Here is a 14,542-nt window from a genome sequence, read left to right as displayed (position 1 = left end):
TCCTAGTGCTTTTAATGCCTCCTGATTTGTCTTTGCAGCCTGTATGTTCATTCATCAGTGGCCCAGTGGAGGAAATGTGTTCATGCCATTAAACTTAAAGATTCTATTCTCAGTATTGTGTAAGTCCTGAAAGAATGTCATGTCAATCATAATTAACTTTTGTTAAAATACTCGCAAAATACCTTTATATTTCCTCCTCACATATTGGGAATGCCAGTAGCCATAAATGCATGCGTATTCTTTGAGGGGCGGTGGAAAATGAGGAGTAAGGAAAAAGAATGGAATCTTGTATCTGTTGGAAATCCTGTAGCTCAGATGATGAGCTGTAGCTGTATACTTGATATTCTTGGTATCTGTATGCTTGAAACAGTTAAGTTTTTATCCTTGATGTTTTCTTCAGGTGTTGTAGCTAGATGTATTAAGCTTTTTGAGCTGGATTTTGACACCTTGTTACTCTCTCTTGAGCTGTATTGTAGAAATCACTAAGGCTAATGTGAATAGAAAAGGTATATTGATATATTAAATGTTTATAAATTAAGCTTGCTGTCTGATAAATTCAGTCTAATGGTGTATGTTCTTGTGGCTTCTTTTTTTTAACAGACATGTAAAAGGAATAGTATTAGTTGCACTAGCCGATGGAACACTAGCAATATTTCACCGAGGAGTGGGTAAGTATTAGATCTTGAAACCAGTGGAGTTATAACAGTATTTAGGAATGTGCCATTTATAAATAGCATTCCGAAAATATGCTCCTCAGTGGCCTCTTTACAGGTTGTCTTGAGAAATCATTCTAGTATTTCAATTGCAGTTTTAAGTCCCATTTTTGCGCTGTCTTGGTGCCTCCTGGAATGTTTTTCTTACTCTGAGAAGGAGAAAGGGATACATCTGAGCTAAAGAGCAAAAAGCCAGTTGCTCAAGTCCACTTTGATCATAATCTCTTCTGGTTTTTTTCATTATGCTCAATAGTCATGTCTTCTGTTTTGTTAATAGAGTTAATAATTATCTGTGGCCGAGTCCTTCAATGGGAGTTTTGTAAGACTCCCTTCTGAATTTCTGCCCAAACTGTTATTGAACAAGTTCCATTCCTCAGCCTCCAGCATAAGGACCTGGAGGGGAAGCTTTTGCTATGAGTAACTGGAACTTACCTGTTGGCTTGTTTCCACAGACTCCCGATTCATTTGTTCTTGTGGAGTTTAAATCCTTGTGCTCAGCATTTAGAATTAAAGAGGTTGCACAGCACTAATGGCAGATGCATCTTCCCCAATATTTGCATCAAGTTGTTATGTTTTTACCATTCATTTGTTCTGAAACTCAAACTCTAGTAGCTTACAATCCTCAAGGATCTGGAGTAAATGTCAGTGATGATCTGTGGCCTCAGTCTGCAGAAGAATTTACTTTGTGTTCAATGACCAAATACAGTATGCTTTCAGTAGAGTTCAGGTGCCTTTTTTGAGATTTTGCAGCATATTTTAAGAAGATCTGGATGCTCTGGCCAACACTTCTCTGGTCAAGCAGTAAGTGCCCAGTGCTGTGTGGTTAGTTTCTTGTAACATATACTGATGCCCATCCAAGTAAAGCATTTAGCACTAGATAGCTTGCTGTTTTTAAAAATGTTTTGATGTGTTTTGAACATGAGTCACTGTACAACCTTATAATATTAAAAGCATAGTAGGATTTGGGATGTTGGTAGTTTCTATAACCAGTTGCTCTTTTTTTTTTTAACGAGGAGCCTAGTCATAAACTTGTATTGACTTATCCAGATTATTATAGTGCTTTTAAAAAGATTAGACTGTTAAGATATTTCCCTCTACTTCTAAAAGATTTTAAAACTCATAGGAGCCTATGTTTTGTTTTTTTCTTTTCCTTCTGTTTTTAAAGATGGTCAATGGGATCTGACGAACTATCACCTCTTAGACCTGGGCCGGCCGCATCATTCGATAAGATGCATGACAGTGGTACATGACAAAGTCTGGTGTGGCTACAGGAACAAAATCTATGTTGTTCAACCAAAGGCCATGAAAATAGAGGCAAGTCAAAATGGTGTTTGAAATAATTGTTACATTTTAATGCCATCTCATGCTACAGCTCAAACTCCAGAGTAACTCCAGAGAACAGTTATTTGGTCATCAGTACAGAATCAAGTAACCAAATTTATCTTGGGAAGTACTATTACTTTTTTTTTTTAAGATGTTTTCACTTTTTGGGAGATTTTGGAGCCGTGATGAGACAGTTCTCGTGTATTGGAACCAATTTCTTGAGGATTTAGTTCTCCATTTCTAGCTGACCAGGAACTGGAAAGTGTCCTTGTGCAGAGCTTGTGAGGGTAGCTCCCTGCTCATTCCCTGTGTGTGTGCCTCTCTATGTTCTCCATCCACCTCCGACCTGCTCTATAATCTGTCTTTGAATACTTTAGAAGTTTGTAAGTGTTAATATTGAACATGTTCTCTCTCCATAGAATGGTTTGTTTGTTTAAGGTGTGTAAGCTGCTGTTTCTGCACTGTTGTGTGTGTACCTGACATCTCAAGAACAGAAAGTGGTTAAGGTTTCTGAAAGCCATTAGCAGTATTAGTACTTCAGCATCTGCTAATTGGTCTGAGACATGGACCAGACCTTTTGAAGGTGACCGTTCAGCTCTTCTGAAAATACCAAGCACCCAATTAATCATCTGTTTTTCTGCAGGAGTCTATATATATGTTGGAAAATAGAAATTAAGGAGTTTGTACAACAGAGAAGTGAATTGTTTTGCTGATGAATAATGTGTATTTTGCATGAGTGAGTTTGCATGCAAGAGCAAGGCTTGACAGAACTAGGAAGAAAACTGCTTTTTGGCAGATGTATCTTGTGCTGTGACAGGAGGGCCTCACACCAACCAGGCTTTGGGTTAAACGGAGATGGAAGCCAGAGCAGGCTGGGATAAGATATGTAAATGAAGACACAGTAAGAGACGACTTTGAGATCGCACTCCAGGGAAGGGAATTGACACTTTTACTACTACCTTACCAGTGTCATATGGTGATTGTAACTAAGCTAAATGCTCTATCTGCTAGTGACCCTGCAACTCAGAGGGTTGTAGATGACTGAAGAAAATCGCCAGTGTAAGACTAACAGATAAGTCATTCTTATTCTTTCCTTTGTTTCATCTTCTAATTTAAAATCCAATCTTCCGTAGAAGTCATTTGATGCGCACCCAAGAAGAGAAAGCCAAGTGAGGCAGCTGGCGTGGGTGGGTGATGGGGTGTGGGTGTCCATCCGCTTGGACTCCACCCTGCGTCTCTATCACGCGCACACGTATCAGCATCTACAAGATGTGGACATTGAGCCTTATGTAAGCAAAATGCTAGGTAAGTCGATAAGAAAAACTCTTGTGTTCTTCCACCTCTTGCTGTCTGGAGCGTTCTTTTCCTGTTGCGGATCGGGCAGTTCTTGCTGCAGACCAGCGGAAGGGTGGGTGGAAGGGCAGTCAAATCCTTTTTGTGAAAACTTGAATCTGGAAGTAGAAGCTGAAGTCAGTCTGTAAAGCATGATGAGGGTGATAGGTCTTCTGAGACAGTCTGATGCCCCTACCTGGTGTCTAAAGTGTCCCTAAAGACTCAGGACTAATGAGGAAATTGGTGATTAGGTTGGGCATCAATAGAGACACTAAAATCTCTTTTTATTGTACTGATGCCTTTTTAAAAATCTAAGAGTGGGAAGAATCCATTACTTGTGTGGAAGCATTGCCTCTTTCTCAAGAAAATCCAATAGCAATTTTTTATTGCTATTGAAGCTAGTAAGCTGATTTTTTATGAATATTTATATAAGAGCAGTTTGACCACCTATATAACACAACAAGTACAGGTAATTGGGCCATGGGAAATACTTCACAAATAACTCTTGTGCCATTGTGCTTAACTAGTCAGCCACCTTCTGCTCCCATCATAGTGCTAATGGATGAGAAATTAATTTTAATGGATGAGAAACCATTTTCTTACATCTGTAAACTCACCTTTGTTTGTTTGTTTGTTTGAAAAGCTGCCTTGGTGCTCTAAGCCCCAAAAGATTTTATTGTGCAGCATTATGGAGCTATTATACTTTCTGTGCTTCCTCACAGTTCATGTTAGACTTTCTGGATAGGTTCCCAACTTAACCTAAAATGCTAGAACACTGTTAATTATCTTTACAAATTAAATGTACTCTACCTTGTTTCTGTTGGAAGTGGGAGGGAGTGACTTGTCTGTGTGGTTTGGGAGTTGGAGTTAAGATTCTCTGTTATGGAACTAAAAGTATTCTTGCTCATAATTTTTGATGAAAAGCATTTTTTGTTTTTAGGTACTGGTAAACTGGGATTCTCATTTGTGAGAATCACAGCTCTTATGGTGTCTTGTAATCGTTTATGGGTAGGAACAGGAAATGGTGTCATCATCTCCATTCCATTAACAGAAAGTAAGTAAAATATAAATGAGTAGCACTGTGCAATACGTTGTAGGCACAAAAAGAGAATACTAAATATCATTCAGATGCTTGCTAATGGATAGAAAGTGTTACTGCCAGGTCTGAATCTTTCAGGTTTGTGACAGATTTAGGCCTGTGCGATGTTTAGCATCTAATCTGTGTACGTGGTTACAATTACTCTGAGCAAAAAAGTAAATCTCAAATCTCCTGTACTTCAATTTGAGCAGAGTTGCTGTGGCTTGAATGAGAGAGGCTCTTTGAAGTCTTAGATGTGTTATGAGCATTAGCAGCATTTATAGATGTTTATTGCTTGTAAGAGACGGCTTTACTTTTATAATTAATGTTATTTTTGATTGCCATATAATCCTCATGCTTGAGAATTCATCCCAAAGCTGGACTGGAACAGCAGTGGTACCCACACATTCAAAGCTAAAGGAGTTGTAAATATGTTCTACAAATAGGGCACTAACTTCTAGGTAGAATTCCAAGAACACAAATCCAGGTATCTGCTTAATAACAGGCCCCAAACTGTTGTCGTAGGATGAAGCTCCTTGGGGGTGGGAGGGAAAACATTCAGACGTGGGCAGCTGAACCTCGGCAGAAGGAACAGCCCAGTTCAGGGGCAAAAGAAGTCTTAAAATGGTAAAGCCTGGGGAGAATCTGTGTGTAAAGTGATGGCATTGAAAACAACAACAAAAAACCCAAACACTCGTGCCTGAGACTAATGTTAAAACACATGGACAGAAGCTTCAGCAAATAAAATACAGAACTTTTGGTCCCAATTGTAGTGTTGTTATATAGAAAGTAGTACAGTCTGACAGGTGAAATTTTTAGGGTAATTTAGTAGTAAAAACTCTTCATGTTGTTTCTGCTTTGTTGAACAGCACATACATGCGTTGTTTCTCATACTGTTCCATTACATTGTCCATCCATTCAGTAAATGTCTTTTTTTGCATTGCATGAGCGTACTAGGGGAGGACAGACTTCCTATCATGAAATTGAAATAGTTTGTCATGCTTTCAAAAATTATAGCTCCTAGTTTGCGTCAAGCTTTATTTGACGTTTCTAGAGAGGTTTGTCTTAAAACAGTAGCGAACATGAAGAGATCCCTATTAAAGCTCTTCCATTTAATTTCAGTTTTGTTAGTTGTTTGTGAATCAGAACAGGTTGTGGGTAGCCTGATAGTGGTTTTGAGAACCCTTGTTACAAATATTCATGGCTTTCAAAAACAATCGCATCCTTGCATAAGCAGTTGCATCTCTCACTTCCCCAGTCTCAAGAGCAGGACATCTTTCAGGTCTGCAGGATGATATTTCAAAAGGACACTTGAGAACATGAGTTGTTATATATCATTTGGGTAGCCTCCTCCCAAGGAAAGAGAGAAAGGGGAAACGTCGCTAATCAATAACAGACTTTATAGCAATAAAGCACGTGAAAGTGGCACTGCTTTCGTTGTCCATTTGGTGCTGAAACTTCAATAACACGGTGTTGTTCTTTGTGACTTTTTACTTGAATCTTCTGTAATTCGATACTGGGTTTAGGAGCTAAATTTTTAAGCTCTGCCTAATCAAAAACCAAATGATGAGAGTGGTGGGTTCTCATTAATCCTTCTCCTCTGCTGTCGTACCTCTCCATTTCCCCTTTCCTCCTTTCTCACTTTAGCTGTAATCCTCCACCAGGGACGTTTACTGGGGCTGAGGGGTAAGTGCAGATCCTGAACAAAAATCTATTTTCAGGCTTCTAATAGCCACTTCGAGGCTGTTTCCCACTCCTTATAGATTTACCCTCTGTATGTTCCTACATGTTCTTCCACTTGCAGTTACTGCATTGCAGCAGTTTTATGTTTGCTACATGGCCACCAATCTGCTCAGCAGTTTAGCATATCATCCTGTGTTGCAACTGAACTTTCATACAGACTTTGTTTTTCTTCCAGCCAATGTGATACCATATCTTATAACTTTGTCATTAATCCACATCATTTACTGTCTTGTTACAAATCACCGTTTCTTTCACTCCTTTGATAGTCTCTGGAATGGAGATGGCTTGTATGTCTAGCATGAGTACTTCTCTGTTCTAATGGATTTTAAAACTTCTCAGTTGAAAACTAGATGCAGAATTATAATAGGGTAGCTCCTTCATGCCCACAGGTGGCAATTTTTAGGCAATTTTTGCTGGCAAGGGGATACCCTGCAATTAGTTGGAATGAAACTGTCTTTAATTATATGTTTAAGTACACTGAATTTGCTGATACTGAAACACATTAGAGGCACTTATTTTCTATGAAAGATACAGTCCTTTTGCAAATTATTTTTTTCCAAAAGTAGGATATTAAAATCTGGTGTTTATGCTAGACTAATAAGAATCCTGCTCCATTTTCTGATGTACTTAAAATAACGAGCATGCAATCTTTTTTCTTTCCAGCTCTGTCTTGAATTGGCATTGCTGCCCTCCTGTTTCATTTTTATCTAAGTTGGCTTTAGCTTTTAGACGGTACCATAAGGTTTCTTAACAAATAACCATTTCTGTAATTTGTATTTTCAAGTAGAAAACACTTGTCTTCTTTTACAGCTAATAAAGCAGCAGCAGGCTCTGGAAACCGTCCGGGGAGTGTAATACGTGTATATGGTGATGAAAACAGTGACAAAGTGACTCCAGGGACATTCATACCATATTGTTCAATGGCACACGCGCAGCTTTGCTTCCACGGGCACCGTGATGCTGTCAAATTCTTTGTCGCAGTACCTGGTGAGGTTTTATTACCATTCTTCAAATGACGTTTTCACCCTCATTTGCTTAAACATAGTGTTTAGGCAAAGATAGCGAGTGTTTGAAATTGTACATTCAGAAACGATCGATTGTATTTTATGTACAAGACTTGTCTGATTCCCAAGTGCAGTATTGTTCAGTGGGAGCAGAAGGGTTTGGTCGCAAAGAAAGAGGTGTTTTATCTGGGAAAAAGATACTGTTGTGAGTGCTTGTTTATTAAGAAGGCAGTCAGCTGCTAAGGCCCAATTTAAGAGTGTGGGGAAGGATGAGCTACTGAGGGAAAAGCCCTCAAAGGAAAGAATCCCGGTTGGAAAAGCTGAGTTTCCTGGGAGCTGCAGTGCTCGCTGGATACGCTCTCAGTGCTCGTGTGCACCTCATGTGCTGGAGGTGAATGGCAGAAGTCTGTTTGCTTAGCGAGCTGAATCAGTTCATTTGCATGTCTGAAAGTCTGTGTCTGTTTCAATGTCACTCTCTAGAGCTGCATGTGTGTTGTGAAATCTGTCGAGGAGCATTTAATTCTCTGATTTTCATTGAACTGACCTGAACAGATTCATCATCTCTTTAGAGGGGTGAAATCAGAGCGAAGCTGGCGTTCTGTCCCTCACTGAAGAGGCACTGGTTAAGTGTATCGTTTGGCATTAAGTGACCAAAAGTGATCCAATGACCAAATACAGGTGGTCTTACTCTGTGAGATGTGGCATAAAGATGTGTTCTGTTTTTGATCCAGGTCAGGTTGTTTGCCCACAGAGCAGCGGTGGAACAGAGCTGACGGCTGATAAACCAGCCCAAGAGTCCTTCAACCAGAGTCCCTTAAAATCGATGTTGGTGATAAGCGGTGGAGAGGGATATATTGACTTCAGAATGGGTAAGAAATACCGATCTTAATCAGTTGTGGCTTTTTCACACCAAAAGCTCATTAACCATATTATAACTTCCACTGTGAATGCAGAGTGCGTTGTGTGGTCAGTCGGTATGTGGGTGTTAAGGGAGCGTGAGGATAAAAGTATCTTTGTGCTCCCTCCACACCTTCAGCTTCGTCGTCTCAGAGTAAATTACAACCTCTGAGATGACTCTGTTAAAAGGTTTATTTGAAGCTCTGCTTTGGAGTCATGTACCACCTTATCATTTATGCCTTCAGTCCTGCTTTGGAACATTAGTCTTCTATCTCAAACTGCTGGAAAACATGTCCTTAGTTACTTAAATGTGCAGACTGACTATAAAAAAAGTCATGTATTACATGAAGAACACTCAGACTAAAATGTACTCATTTTTGAGTGAAAAAGGGAAAATGCAGTTCACTGTTTTTTTCATGCCCTTCTTGTTTTGATCGCTGCTTTTTTTGGACAGCACTTTTGTATGATCTAGCCCATGAAAGATTTTTTGTGTAAGCATACTTTTATTTAATTGAAGCTTTTGGAGGAATGGAACCATAACCACTCCCTTTTGTTATATGCTCAGAATCCGCAGCTGGAGACCTTGACAAAAGGTTCGTAAAAAGCAGTCTTGGCTTCTAGACCTGGTTTCGACCTTTTGCCTCAATCTGTGTGTAGTATTTAAAAACAAAACCAAACCCCAACAACAACAACTTCCAAAACAGCACTACAAAGAGGGAGCCATGAAGCCCAGCCCAAATTCTGTCATCTCATCAGTCAATAAAAACCGGGTTCCTGCTGGTGACCCTGGTGGAGTCACACAGGGGACAGGACTGGAGGCACTTCAGTGCTGCGCTGTAGTATCAAAAATTTTGTGCTTGTTCCAAGCAAGCTGGCATAGCCACGTACCAAATGTGCATTTTGCTCTCCTCGTGGTGCAATTCAAAGCCATGAACGTCGGCATCAGCACTACAGCTGTATTAGCTCAGCTCTTACCACATTGTGCAGCAAACCAGCTCAAGAGCAAGTTCAGGCCATTCTGTGTTTAGATTCCTCCCAAGTAGTCTGACCAGAAAACCAGCCAGAGTGTGTCTTGAAACCTGCCTGAAGTTGTGGGTCAGTTCCCGTTTCATCTGATTAAACCGATGTTCTTCTGTACCACGAGACTGCCTCTGTGTTGGTGTTGGTTGCTGTCTGTGTGCAGTTTTCTTCAGCGGTTGCTCTGTCACCTTTGATCCAAGTCAACTCACGTCACCAGGAGCTTAGATGTGGTTATGAAACTGCTCTTCTCTTTTGAAGAGCAATAGTGGAGAACAGGCTCAAGGCTGTCCTGTGTTTGCAGAGTTGGAACAAGCTCGAATAACTGGAACGAGAGGAAAGACAGGGGAAAAAGGTTCATCATATACATGAGTTGCATTGTCTTATTTGTGCTCAATTACTGCTCTTATTTCCAGAGCACTTCATATAGTTGGTGTGTTTATGCCAGCACATGTTCTACTGTAACCATCTCCATTCCTGCCTGGGAGGGACTGCAGGTTTGCAAATTAGATTGTTGCTTCCCTTCCTCAAGAGCTATAAGTAATGCAACATGTAGAACATGGATGCTAAAACTACAGTTAATTTGGGGGGGTCTGAAACCGAAGAATGTGACCATCAGAATACTGGCCTCCGAAATAATTACGTGGCAGTCTTTCAGTTTGTAATGTATATATTCACAATCTTGAATATGCTTTTATATGAGCACAGGGTGACTGCTGTCTTTCGGTGTTTCTCTTATAAAGCTCGATGTTGTTTGCCTTGCTGCTTCTGCTGCTAATACTGTTTCTTCTTGTCTGCCTGAATCGAACCTGTTGTTTTTCAGGTGATGAAGGTGGAGAATCTGAACTCCTTGGAGAAGCTCTACAACTTGAACCTTCCGTAGCCAAAGCTGAGAGAAGTCACTTGATAGTGTGGCAAGTAATGTGTGGCAGTGAGTGAGCCGGTAGGACGCAGCTGGAGACCTTAAAAAAACTAAAAAAAAAAAAAAAAGAAAAAAAAAAAGAAAAAAGAAAAAGAAAAAAATAAATAAAAGCTTCTGCATGTTATTTTTTTTTATTTTGTGAAACCTGTTTCACTACATGATGTTGAAGCATTTCTTTGCTGTTTAACTTTATATTGCAAATCTGTCATACCTTTAACTATACAGGAATTAGCTTGTGCTGTTTTACTGCACCCGTGTTACATGGAACAGTATAATGAAATCGGATCTTTCTCAAGAATGGTGTCCACACCATAGTAAGCAACAGAGACATTACTTTTACTGTACCACGGCAATCTGATGTAGTTCACTTCTTTGGTAGTCTCACTTGAGTCCAGCTTTATTACAACTGAGCTTCATTTCACTGTATAACGTATTGAGTAAAACAGCAAAGTTATTCCCACAGTATTAAAAAATTGACACATTCTAAGATGGATAATTAAGACTCACCGAAATATTCCGTGAGGGCTAAAGCAAACTGTAAATTTCAGCTTTTGTTTTCAAACCTGGAAAGTCTTGCTTCCGTAGTGTATATGGTTTAATTTGTTACATTCGTCAGAATTTATGGGGGGAAGAGAGGATTGTATAGGAATTAAGATGGCAATATTTAAATAAAATTACATGTTTTCACTATTGAACCTTAAAGTTTGCGAACTGCTGCCCTCAATAATGAGCAATTTTCAGCATGGTCTTTTCCCATTTCCCTGATGTGGAACAATTTGGTTTCCAAAGGTTATTCTTAGGATTATTTAAATTTGAAAACAACTGTAAAATTCTTGAACAGGGGATACGTTTTGGTTTGTTTTTTCTTGTCTTAACTCCTTATGTCCCAAGCACTAGAATGATCTTCTCTGCCTAGCTGGTCAAACTCATGAGGCACTACATGTGTGAAGGTTGGAGACCTGGATTAGAGCACGAGAAAAGACTGAGAGTGTACAGGAAATCTGCGTTCTGCCCAAGTGAGATTGTAGAGGAACTTTAGTGCCAGATAATTAGGTACAAAATGTTATATTTTTTGTAGTTGCATACCCCAATTTAGTAAAAAAATAGTTTAGCAACACTGTTAGCAGGTAACACTAAGATATTGAGCAAATGGATGAAAGTCAGGAGGCTCTAATATTAGGCTGACATTCTGTCTACTCACCATCTATTTTTTTAACCATAAGCGTGAGTTGAAGACTGTCTTCCTTTTACATTGAATTTCCTACATTAGTATCAGACCTAAGTTAAACACTTCATGATTTCTGTACTTCGGAACATTTTAAAACCCAGATTTGTTCTTTCATTTAGTCTCTGGAAAGGAAAAGTTTTGAGGGGTTTTAGAAAACATCCAGCATTTACCCCCCAAAAAGGCTGGGACTGTTCTGTTTGAGTTAGCAGAGAAATTTAGTAACCTGATCATGGGAGAGAACTGAACAGTTTCAGAGAAGTAAATATAGAAACACTTTTTTAAAACTGCCTAAACATTTTTATGCAATAGGAGCAGTTCTGGTATATCAGGCAAACATGTGTTTATATATTTTCTTAATTTTCTAAATGAACACATTTAGCTGAGGTCTATTGTGTAAATATATATTTAGGCAGCTTTTTCAAATGCATATCATAGCTGATAAACCAGAAAAAAACTCCATTCAGGTCTATTGGTTAGATTTATATGTATAAATACTTTTTAAGCGACATATTTTGTACACAGCTGTTCCTCTCGTAAATATGTATTTAGGACATGTATTATGTAGTAAAAGTCCTTATTAAAGATATCTAATATCTTGGTAGTATTTTTCTCTTCAGAATGCCAAAAGCAATGAGAGCATGTTGTTCATAATTTGCTTTCCAAATTCATCTTTAAAGTCCCTCTTAAAGCACTTTGGCTTAAATGCAAAGCCTGGGAGCTTTTTAAAAATTATACAAATACAGAAAGCAAACTGGCTAAACACTCTTAGACCTGTTTAAAACTGACATAGACATGAATGCTGAACCTGAAGCACATCTGAATTAACTTATGGAATTGGATGTCTAAACTTTTACTGTTGTGCAGAACCTTCACTGTGAGTGGTGCAGTTTCATTGCTTCTCCTGCCATTTTCTTTCTTCTTTCTTTTCTTTTTTTGCCCTTACACTTTGTAAAACACAATCTCCAAAGCTTTTACTCACTGGTTGGTTGTCACATTCTCATGTTCTCGGAAGAAAAACGCACAATTCCGTTCCTTGGTTCTCGTATAGGGTTTGATTTGTAATTTAGCGATGAGCAGTTTTCTCTGAATGGCTCCACTGCTCTGGAACAGAGCAGTTCCATCTGGCGAGTGTGTACCTGGTCTTTTGCCAATTGTAGCTGGTCCACCGTGCCATTTTAGTCACCTCAGTGGGCCAACTCTTGCAAATTTTTCAGAGAGTGATTGTTTCTGTCCAAAAAGTGGAAGGGTTTTAAAGAAAACAGCAAGCTAACTGTGTATCACTGTGGGTGTAGATAAAAGGCATGTGCACTTCTCTGTATTTCTCATTTGAAAACTTTATCCCCTGTCCTAAGGTATAGTAGATGAAATGGGTCCCTACTGTCACCACAGTGCAGTGGGATTTGTAAACTCTACTTAAGGTCGCTCTGAACGGTGAATAAAGCCGGTGAAAGCCCGGGCGCTGAGCTGCCGCTGCCCTCCCGCCAGCCCTCATCGACGTGTTACCGCATGCACCCGTGTGCTTCAAGCACCGTATCAATAGGAGCTCATCTCGATCGCTACGGCTTGTCCATAGTTCGGAAACATTTCGAGCACAAAATGTGCAGCGCACGCCTTGCCCGGGTGAGGGTGTTTGCGTGGTGGAGGTGAAGCGCGTTGTCCGAGCTGCTGCGTCGCCCGTTCCCGGCAAGGTCTGCCCGCCTTGGGTCAGGTAGAGCTGGCAGAGCGTAGACACTTTATCATAGGCTGCCTTAGTAACAAACAAATGTTAAATCTGTTTTATTATACTAACTGTTCTAAAGAACGTGTGTCTTTTAAAATGCTGTGTAACTGAATATTTATTTCCATGTGAGTATTATAAAAGTTACCAAAGGATTAAACCTGACTTAGCACTCTTGTAAGTGGCCCTGTTGAGACAGAGCCTTGTGAAGGCCCTGCTCTATAAAACAAGACGTGGTAAACTCAAATACGGTTCTTTAGGAAGATTAAATGTTTTTTCTTACAGGGTTATGCCATATTGTAACAACCTATGTTGCACCTCAAAGCATTTTTCTATACACTAAATGTCTCTCCTGCCCTCTAACAAGATTAAGTTTCCTTTATTAATTTTGTTGATGCACATTTCTCAATCTTTTAAACATATATTTTAAACATTTTATGGTCTGTAATTTTTGGAAGTTTTGTCTGTTGGACACTTTACGCTGAATTTTACTTGCCTCTGTAATCCGAGATGGATACTACAGCGTTAAACTTGCTGTCTGTTAAAACTTGAGGCTTCTTTTCTGTGAGCGGAAAAGCTCATATAGCAGTGTAGTTATTTCAGTATTTATTTCTATTATTGAATCCATGGGGTTCAGAATGTAACTTTGTACATGAAATATATATAAATATGTATATGAAACATGCATTGGGTTGGTGTTTTCTTTGTAGTCTCATGTGAAGTTCAAAGGTTTTTGATGCTACCAGAAGGGCATTGTGAATGAGTATTTCACACTAACATCCAAATATTGCCATCATAAATACAGGTGGTGATATATTTGGATCAGCCCACAACTACTGTAGTCCTGGTATCTCATACTGGGCCTGAGCAAGAACTCTGAAGACAAAACCGGGTTCACTGGCTGGATCCCAAATGGTCTGTGCTGGGGGGCCCTGGTACGTGGCCCACGCACCGTGATCCACGGGGGAGGAATCCGGAGATCCACTTCCCTGCAGTCATGTGAAATACGCACTGCAATTGATGTTTCAAGTTCTCTTAGCACCTTACCAAAGGTTCGTCTAAGCTCAGACACACGTTACTCACCACACAACATTTATAAGGCAGAAGAATGCAGACGCGGTGGCAGGAGCTCTTCTCCTGCAGAAACAGGACACTTAGCTACAGCCGGGGTTTAATCTTTTCCTGGCTCATCCGACACTTTCTAACCACATTTGTCCCAGCAATTTATCTTTATTAGTATGTAACTAGTGGCCATGCCACTGGAATGCTTGGTTAACTGGAACACCGTCCCTCATATGCCAGGGCCGTGATGCCCTGTCTGTGCAATGTGCAAACATTCGGTACTCGTGCATCTCTCCAGCATAGTGAAGGGCCTACGGAAAGTCCTTGCTTTTCAATACCTCTAGGATGCAAATACTTCATATTTGCACATGCAATCCATCCACAGTTCAGAAAACACAAAGTGTCCTGTTACCAATTAGGAATTATATCATCTTAGTACTTAAAAAACACAAATTTTTTTTGCTCATTTACTGGAGTTTTCTTGCAAGATTTTTGTCTCTCCAGAA

General features: G+C 39.7%; 1 protein-coding gene across 3 annotated transcripts in view; it reads left to right on the top strand.

Annotated features, from left to right (window-relative positions):
- SPAG9 (sperm associated antigen 9) overlaps positions 1-13,595 on the top strand; it is a 62,890-nt gene extending 49,295 nt beyond the window's left edge. For 2 of the 3 annotated variants that reach the window (XM_080356635.1, XM_080356637.1), the window contains exons 22-29: positions 39-119; positions 601-668; positions 1,879-2,027; positions 3,170-3,341; positions 4,309-4,422; positions 7,000-7,176; positions 7,925-8,062; positions 9,931-13,595. In XM_080356635.1, the coding sequence (XP_080212761.1) occupies positions 39-119; positions 601-668; positions 1,879-2,027; positions 3,170-3,341; positions 4,309-4,422; positions 7,000-7,176; positions 7,925-8,062; positions 9,931-10,046 (1,015 nt within the window). In that variant the 3' untranslated portion in view covers positions 10,047-13,595. The remainder of the gene's footprint in view (positions 1-38; positions 120-600; positions 669-1,878; positions 2,028-3,169; positions 3,342-4,308; positions 4,423-6,999; positions 7,177-7,924; positions 8,063-9,930) is intronic. The other variant, XM_080356636.1, reaches the window with a different exon arrangement.
- The last annotated feature ends 947 nt before the right edge of the window (positions 13,596-14,542 follow it).

The sequence above is a fragment of the Nesoenas mayeri genome (assembly GCF_963082525.1).
Source record: "Nesoenas mayeri genome assembly, chromosome: 19".
Classification (NCBI taxonomy): Eukaryota; Metazoa; Chordata; class Aves; order Columbiformes; family Columbidae; genus Nesoenas; species Nesoenas mayeri.
Note: the sequence above shows the minus strand (reverse complement) of the source record. Positions and strands in the feature narration are given on the sequence as shown.